Below are 8,996 nucleotides of genomic sequence, written 5' to 3' on the forward strand. Positions count from 1 at the left end.
ATCAGTTCGAAATATTTTTTCTCCCGAAAATGCCCTCGGGGTCTGATATAATACACGTGACATCAGTGTAATGCATCGGATCTGGACCGTCAATTTCGCTCCGACGGACGGTCCATATCGTCCGGATGCACTGTAAAATGACCCATTTAGGTATTATAGATTATAGATTACCCAGTGTGGGAGGGGTTAGAAACGCGGTTACCATGATAGCCAAAAAAATACCGACTGGACACCATTCTAAATTTTCAAACGAATTTCAAAATCAGATTTATTTAAGAAAGGTATACATATGTACTATACTCAAATGAGTCAAAAACTCGCTAGTGCTGCAGTGGTAAGTTCTTCCGCCTGGCTCATTGATTTTTACAATACAATATAGATTTTGTGCTCAAATTCAGGGGGGAAACTGCACTGGCAGGGAGTTGAAGACATGACCTTTGAGTTGCATCTTGGGGAGGGCCATATTTGCCAATAGACAATCATTGCATTCAATTTATATGAGAGTTTCCCTGTTGGTTAACTATACATGCGCAGTTTAAATTCAATTTAAAAAAAATCATTTTGATTGTTTTCTCAGTACGTATGTTTTTTGTGCGGCAGCGAGAAACACGGTAACCGAATTTCCTGATCGGCAACTAAAATGCTGGCCGGGGACGCCATGCGCTAGGACAAGCTGCCATGTTTCAAAAATACGTTGCAGTTTAAAAAATGTTCATGAGTTTCAAAAATGATTTTGTGATATGTACAAGAAAAGTGCATACAATGGAACACAATGTTTGCGTAATGTAAAAAAAATGTATCAAATCGTTAAAAAATGTACATGATATTTTAAAGAAAAATTGCTGTGATTCAAGAAAAATGTTCGTGACATTTTGAAAAAATGTTTATGAAGTGTAAATAAAATGTTTCCATAAACACGGTTGTTGTCATTAAGAAAATGTACACCATGTATTTGAAAAATGTTACCTTGTATTTGCAAAATGTTACCAAATATCAACATCCAACTAATGTCCTACCTAAGATCAATGTGCATTGAACTACACGATTACTAGTCAAGAACATAGATCCCAAAGTAAGGAAAACACTTACTCCCTCCATCCAGGTGCATAGGGCACCTAAGAAATGGCACCGTGAACTAAGCATATGTTGATTGGACGCTCATCACGTTTTTCTCTCCCTCTAGTTGTTAGAATAACTCCGAGACACTTTGTTGATTATCCGAGAACCAAGCAATCACACGAGCACGACACCAAGATTTGTTAACGAGGTTCACCATCATGGCTACATCCCCAGGGCTTGACTACGGACGCTCCTCCCCATGACACCGTCACAATACCGCACCCCGGCCGCCCGGGCGCCGACACATGCCGCCGGCTCCCCCGCGTGCCCGTGCTATTATGTTGGCATAGGTTACATCGTGTGTCTACCCCCACTATATATGAGAGGCCTAGGATACAAGTGTCCTATTAGGACACAGCTCCTACCCTGTCTACACAGAGTCCAAACCAAGTCCAACTGTAACCTACCTTGTACAATAATATTTGACATAATTCTAACACTAGTTAATCCCACATTAAGTGTAATGATGGTAGGACTAACCATGCATAGGCTAACGGATTGTTTCACACAATTCTTTAGGTCCAGCTTGCATGCATGCAAAGAAAATGTAAATGGTAGAGGCGGCTGATTGGTTTGCATATGGAAGGGAGATAAATGTGAAGCTGAAAACGCTAAGTGCATTGGATCCGGCTTGCCTGCTCTCTCCCCATGCTTCCATCCGTGCTCTCACTCCATCCTACGGCTGTCTTTTTCTCTTTTTTCTTTCTAATCTAATCATCTTCCCCCTGATTTTAAGGGATAAGGCCGGGCATTAATTTGTTATAATTAAATCATGCCACGTATACGGAAGCATGGATAGAAGCACGCTAGGGTAGGCACACCCTAGCGTTGAAGGGGTAGCGGAGTACCAAACCCCACTGGTTCCTCACCCCCACACAAAAACTGAGGCGACAAAACCACTCCCCACTATTTCCTTTCGCGTGACTCCGAAATCTCAATTCCCTTCTCCTCTCCACCCCCTCGATGCGTCCTTATGAGCAAAGAGAGTAATATATGTTGGGGGTGGAGTTTTTTGGAAAAAGAGCAAAGATCACTTTTTTTTGTCGCTCAGGCGAGTGGAACCCGGTCGCCGCAGATCGGGCCGCCCACCGGGACCGGGAGTCCGGAGATCTCACGGCGCACAATTCTGCAGCTCCCCCGAAGCCACGCACCCACCCCACCCCACCCAATCATCTTCGTCCTCCTTCCACGCCCTCCCCGTGCACCCCTGAACCTCCCAGAACCTCCCACCGCCCCCACGCCGCGACGCCGGTGACAGCGCCCGCCGTCCGTCCAATTCACCATCTTTTTATACCACCACCCCTCGCCCCCGGCCTCGCCATTCCATCCCGCCCCCTACGCATCTAGAAGACGACAGAAGATACAGCGCATCTATACAGCCGCTCGCCACTCCACTCTGTCCGTGAGTCCAAGAACTGCAGGCACCGGGCACCATGGCCACCGCGCCGCCGCCCGCGCTCGCCGCCGACCTCCACATCTCCTACCCGGCCGCCGCTCCGGCCCCGGCCGTCGCCGCCGCGGCGTGGGGCAGCAGCAGGAGGGCGGCGGGCCCGTCGTCGACCCGCGTCGCGCTCAGCGCGGCGAGAGGACGGGGACGGGTCGCTCCGGTGGTGGGAACCGGGCGGACGGCGCTCTCCGTCAGGTGCAACGCCAGCTCCCGGGACGGGAGGGTAAGGACTCGCCTTTATCTTCTAGAGTATTTCTATCTATGCACGCGACCTCAGTCAGATTTGCTACTTGAGTTTTGTGCGGAACACCTCTTTGCTCGCTGGTCACCGATTAATTTTGGCCATCTGAATTTGTGTTTGAGCCTGAAAGTCTGAAACCCACATTTTGGGAAATGCAATTGTAGAGTCTGATTCATATGTTCGAAATCAGAATTCTTTTCAGGTGCGCTACTGCTGCTACTAGATTTCACTACAGAGATACCACTACCACTCCCTAGTTCTTCATCTGATGAGATCCTTAAAATTGCCTTGATGATGATTTAAATCACATTGTTCTGCATTTTTAAATATTTTTCTTATATGTAACCTACATGTACACGGTACAAAACATTGTTTCTGTGAATAAACTGCTCATGAGCTTGATTTTCATCGTATAGAATAACAATTTTGTATGCATCCTGTTTATTCAGTATCCCCTTTTATGTAAAAAGTACAATAGTCATGTAATTCATTATCACTTCTTTGGCTGCCAGATTACACAACAAGAGTTTACTGAGATGGCATGGCAATCGATTGTTTTGGCACCTGAAGTGGCCAAAGAAAGCAAACACCAGATTGTGGAGACTGAACATTTGATGAAATCCTTGTTGGAGCAAAGGAATGGGCTTGCCCGTCGAATCTTTTCCAAAGCTGGAGTTGACAACACAAGGCTTCTCGATGCCACAGAGAAGTACATCCAGCGGCAGCCTAAGGTGATTTATCATAAACAGGCATATCAATTGGCTCTTCTACTTTCATACTGGCCTTAACATTTCTTTGTGCACTGCAGTATATTGCTTTATTGTCAACAAGAAATATAAACAAGTGCTACCTGCAATGAGACTTTTTTTTCCTGATGATTCAGGTATTAGGTGAAGATCCTGGTTCGATGTTGGGGCGTGACTTGGAAGCTCTGATACAGAGAGCAAGAAACTTTAAGAAAGAGTATGGTGATTCATTTGTCTCAGTTGAACATATTGTTCTTGGTTTTGCGGATGATAAGCGATTTGGAAGACAGCTGTTCAAGGACTTCCAGATCACTGTAGAAGCCTTGAAAACAGCTATTGAATCCATAAGAGGGAAGCAAAATGTAATTGATCAAGGTAAACATATTTTCTTTTATCTGAATGCTATGATTTACTGTTCAAATAACTTTGTTCTTCACATGCTCATACCGTTGCATACTCTGATCAAATTCCATGGTGCAACCTAGAGTTTACCCTATAAAATGTCACTTTTTGAGGTCATCACACTATTAAACACATTCAATTGCTAAGTGATAAACAGGAAACAAGATTGTATATATGGACTAAACGTGTACAAAAGAGACCTTTTTAGCAGTGCAGAATTTTATTCAATATGTGCTTCCTTTGTTTCTTGAACTGTGAAGATATGCAAATTTTTTTCGCCTGAGTAACAACTATTAAATGATCTATTCTCAGACCCTGAGGGCAAGTATGAAGCTTTGGACAAATATGGAAAGGACCTGACAGCTATGGCACGTCAGGGGAAGCTTGACCCTGTTATAGGAAGAGATGATGAAATCCGTAGGTGCATCCAGATTCTGTCTCGGAGAACAAAGAATAATCCTGTTTTGATTGGTGAACCTGGTGTGGGAAAAACAGCCATAGCTGAAGGGTAGGAAAATTGTATATTTTACACATCATTTCATCAGTTATGAGTATGCCAGTAGTTTCTCTTAGTCTATTTTACATTTTTATTTAGGCTTGCTCAGAGGATAGTTCAAGGAGATGTCCCACAAGCACTGACAAACCGTCGAGTAAGTTTACTTGTCCATGCAATGATGCTATATTGTTGAGGGTTGTATCAGGAGGATATTATGAGTAATGTTTACTTTTGTTTTGAGCAGCTAATTACACTTGACATGGGTGCTTTGATTGCTGGTGCAAAATATAGAGGAGAATTTGAGGATAGGCTGAAGGCTGTACTTAAAGAAGTCACAGATTCTGATGGACAGGTCGTTCTCTTCATTGACGAGATTCACACTGTTGTCGGAGCAGGTAATTTCCTTATTTCCTACACTAACTTCCTACAAAGTTTATTATTGGATAATGCTATTTACCTCTTTTTTTCTTTAAAGATGCATGCATAGCCTAAAAATTGAGGAATAGATAGACTGATGGTTCGACTGGGCCGCTGTCATCTCATTTGGATCTCATAGATCACTGAATTTATGTTCAACATAAAAAAAAATGCTGCTTGGCTGCCACTAGTTCCATGTAGCTAATAAACTGTGGGACAATAATTTTCTGGGAATCTCCAGCATTTGATCCAATTTGGGTGCTATATGTGAAATAGTATGATTTATGAATACTGAGATGCATCAACACAATTTTACAGCCGAAGTGTATATATCTGTTGATGATTGTTACATAGATAAACTCCTGATTCTTCCATACAACAAAACAGTTCGTCAGTGACTGAAATGGATGTATCTAGACCTACATCCATTTCAGCCTCCATAGAGGGAGTATTTGTTTGTTGAGTTAGAAAAATAACACCTAACATGTTTTGAGCACAAAACAGCTGTGCCAGCTTGTCAGAGATGGCAAAGCTGTTCCATCTTGTTAAGTTTCCTTTCATTATGAACCAAGTGATTTGGAGAAGAAGTTATAGTATCTTAAGTTCTACTTCTACACATTCTTTCAGTAGATGCTAGTAAGTCCTAACAGCTTGCGGGCTTGTTCTCATCCTGCTGTTCTCCTTCACTGAAAATTTGGTAAAAGATACTGGTATTATACATCAAAATTACATTGGTTCACTGTTATGGACATGCAAAGTCAAATCGTTAGGTGAATTTGACTGAAAGAACATGAAAACACGAAAGCATAGATAGGGGTCAAGTCTCCATTTGGCTGAAGAATGAGTGTTCTTTTGACACCACAGAAACATGGATAGGGGTCAACAGCTGAAACACCACGAAAACTCTACAGTAGCTTTTATCTCATGGAATTCGCTTGCATTATATTCTCATGGAACAACAAACTTGGACTCTTATCACGTCCTAAAACTAACTTACCAGTTCCATTAACGTGAATAACATGAGCAAGTTCCTGTCTAATAACTTGAACTCTTATCACACCTTAAAACTAACTTACCATCACCATCAGTGTATATGACTAAGTTTCCTGTCTACAAACTTGGACTAGTGAAAAACGAACTTTCCTGTTGACTCTTCAGAAGTTTATGAATCTTCCATCTTATTGCAGGTGCCACTTCTGGTGCAATGGACGCTGGCAATCTTCTGAAACCAATGCTTGGAAGAGGGGAGCTACGTTGCATTGGCGCAACAACCCTCGATGAGTACCGCAAATATATTGAGAAAGACCCAGCACTGGAACGCCGCTTCCAACAAGTGTATGTTGATCAACCAACAGTTGAAGATACAGTGTCAATACTCCGAGGATTACGTGAGAGATATGAATTGCACCATGGGGTCCGCATATCAGACAGTGCTCTTGTTGCTGCCGCTCTTTTATCAGATCGTTACATCAGCGGACGATTTTTGCCTGACAAAGGTATTTATTACTATAGCATCACTTCTGCTTGAAGTTACCAGCCTGCTTGATAATAGGGCATTATGAACTCTACTGCAGGCTCTTTTGTAGCTCGTTCTAAACAGTGACCGTCTTGTTTTGTTGCAGCAATTGATTTGGTCGATGAATCAGCTGCCAAGTTGAAAATGGAGATAACATCAAAGCCGACTGCTCTGGACGAGATTGATCGTTCTGTGCTTAAACTTGAAATGGAACGTCTCTCACTAACAAATGATACAGACAAAGCATCAAGAGACAGACTATCTCGCATTGAAGCAGAATTGGTACTTTTGAAAGAAAGGCAGAAGGGACTGACAGAGCAGTGGGAGCGTGAGAAGTCGGTGATGACAAAGATCCAATCTATTAAGGAAGAGGTAAGTTCAGTTCCAATATTTTAGTCTTTCTCTGTATTATGTAGATTGACACGGTTGTTGTTGCCATTTGATCTGACTTGCATTTAACTGTTGCAACAGATTGACAGGTTAAATGTTGAGATCCAGCAGGCCGAGCGTGAGTATGATCTCAATCGTGCTGCTGAACTGAAGTATGGTAGTCTGAATGCATTGCAGCGGGATCTTCAAAAAACAGAGGATGAGCTAAATGAATATCAAAGTTCTGGGAAATCCATGCTAAGAGAAGAGGTGACCCAAGATGATATTGCAGAGATCGTGAGCAGGTGGACGGGGATTCCGGTTTCCAAGTTAAAGCAATCCGACAGAGAAAAGCTGCTGTATCTCGAGGACGAACTGCACAAGCGTGTAGTGGGGCAGGATCCTGCAGTCAAAGCAGTTGCAGAGGCCATTCAGAGATCCAGAGCTGGTTTGTCCGATCCAAACCGGCCCATTGCCAGCTTCATGTTCATGGGACCTACAGGAGTGGGCAAAACAGAATTGGCAAAGGCCCTTGCTTCTTTTATGTTCAACACTGAGGATGCTGTTGTCCGGATTGACATGAGCGAGTATATGGAGAAACACTCGGTCTCAAGACTGATTGGCGCACCACCAGGTTATGTCGGGTATGAAGAGGGTGGTCAGCTCACAGAGGCTGTCCGTAGAAGGCCATACTCTGTGGTCTTGTTTGATGAGATTGAGAAAGCCCATTCAGATGTCTTCAATGTTTTCCTGCAAATATTGGACGACGGCAGGGTTACGGACTCGCAGGGCCGGAAGGTGAGCTTCACCAATAGTATCATTATCATGACATCCAATGTTGGTTCGCAGTACATATTGAATATGGATGAAGAAGCTGGAGTGACTGATTCGGCCTACGAGAGTATGAAGAAGAGGGTGATGGATGCTGCAAGATCTGTTTTCCGTCCTGAGTTCATGAATCGTGTAGACGAGTACATCGTCTTTAAGCCTCTTGAGAGGAAGCAGATAAACAGCATTGTCAAATTACAGGTAACATTTCTTACTTTTGATTTTTGTTTGCAATTTAAAATGTCAGTGCTAGCAAAAGAATATAAGGCCATATGGTTGCGAGGCACTTGTTAATCAGCTTTTCTTTTGCCTTGCCTGTTTGAAATACAGTTGGCAAGAGTGCAGAAGAGGATCGCCGACCGCAAGATCAAACTTGATGTCTCACCGGCAGCAATTGAGTTCCTGGGAAGCCTTGGCTACGACCCCAACTACGGCGCCAGGCCGGTGAAGCGGGTGCTTCAGCAGTACGTGGAGAACGAACTGGCCAAGGGTATCCTCAGAGGCGAGTTCAAGGATGAGGACAGCATCTCCGTCGACACTCAGGTGACGGTGCTGTCCAATGGCCAGCTCCCACAGCAGAAGCTTGTCTTCCGGAAGACGAACGAGGAATCCAAGCCGGCTGCTGCTCAAGATGAGAAGTTCCTGCCGACAGTTTGATGCTCCATATTTTTGCAGAGGATCTATAAATAAGTGTAGATACATATAAGGGTGGCGAACTGGTAGTGTATCTCTTTGGGCATATCATAGCAGGGTTATGCAGCCAGAATTCTTTGCTCCAACATTACATTAGCAGTAGCACAACCCTATAAAAACAGAGGTTGCCAAAGAGCCTGGCACGCCTCTGCTTCCAGATGTCCAGCATGCTAAGGTTGTCTGGCCATTTGAAAATGTTGTTTTGCTTCTGCTTTGAGCCAGGTAGAAATGCATTCACTGCATTTCCATGTTCGTCGACGATCTCTGGCGAGTTTTACAGAAGAAACGATTTGCGACATGGCATGGCCAATTGCTGTGAGCTTATGAGAATAATTTGAGATGATTTATACAGAAGTTTATTATTTGAAGGCCCATGAATAGCCAAACTAGAAAATGTGATTTATTAGATCGAGGTTCTCCCTAGGAGATTGTAGATTGTAGAAATTCCATATGAACTGACTGCTGTGTGTTACATCCTGAGGTGGCCAACACCCATTACATACACAGAATGGGAAGCTGAATTACATCCTGAGGGCTCAGAATGCAGAAATAGAAGATTTTGTTTAAAAAGTTGGTAGGTAGACAAATGGGGTGTTCATCGATTATCACGACATCAAAGGGCAACCACCAACTTTTCCAAAAACTCTATTGCCTTCTATACAGCCCTGACATTGCTGAGCCATCTTAAATAATTCAAAGATAAATGTTACAAACACAATCAT

The 8,996-nt window shown here is 43.4% G+C and overlaps 1 protein-coding gene across 1 annotated transcript; it reads left to right on the forward strand.

Annotated features, from left to right (window-relative positions):
• Positions 1-2,537: 2,537 nt before the first annotated feature.
• Positions 2,538-8,636, forward strand: LOC119304350 (chaperone protein ClpB2, chloroplastic-like). Its single transcript, XM_037581529.1, has 10 exons — positions 2,538-2,789; positions 3,320-3,538; positions 3,691-3,928; positions 4,268-4,463; positions 4,551-4,605; positions 4,696-4,846; positions 6,056-6,364; positions 6,491-6,756; positions 6,856-7,782; positions 7,912-8,636. The coding sequence occupies exons 1-10, from the start codon at positions 2,553-2,555 to the stop codon at positions 8,236-8,238; spliced, it is 2,925 nt and encodes a 974-aa protein (XP_037437426.1). The 5' UTR covers positions 2,538-2,552; the 3' UTR covers positions 8,239-8,636.
• Positions 8,637-8,996: the final 360 nt, after the last annotated feature.

The sequence above is a fragment of the Triticum dicoccoides genome, chromosome 5A, assembly GCF_002162155.2.
Source record: "Triticum dicoccoides isolate Atlit2015 ecotype Zavitan chromosome 5A, WEW_v2.0, whole genome shotgun sequence".
NCBI lineage: Eukaryota > Viridiplantae > Streptophyta > Magnoliopsida > Poales > Poaceae > Triticum > Triticum dicoccoides.

What these genes read in the sequence shown, in the direction of transcription:
- LOC119304350 (XM_037581529.1), top strand. Translation starts at nt 2,553, where the DNA reads ATGGCCACCGCGCCGCCGCCCGCGCTCGCCGCCGACCTCCACATCTCC. An exon ending in CCAGCTCCCGGGACGGGAGG is followed by an intron (nt 2,790 to 3,319) that starts GTAAGGACTCGC and finishes TTTGGCTGCCAG; the next exon opens with ATTACACAACAAGAGTTTAC. An exon ending in GCAAAATGTAATTGATCAAG is followed by an intron (nt 3,929 to 4,267) that starts GTAAACATATTT and finishes ATCTATTCTCAG; the next exon opens with ACCCTGAGGGCAAGTATGAA.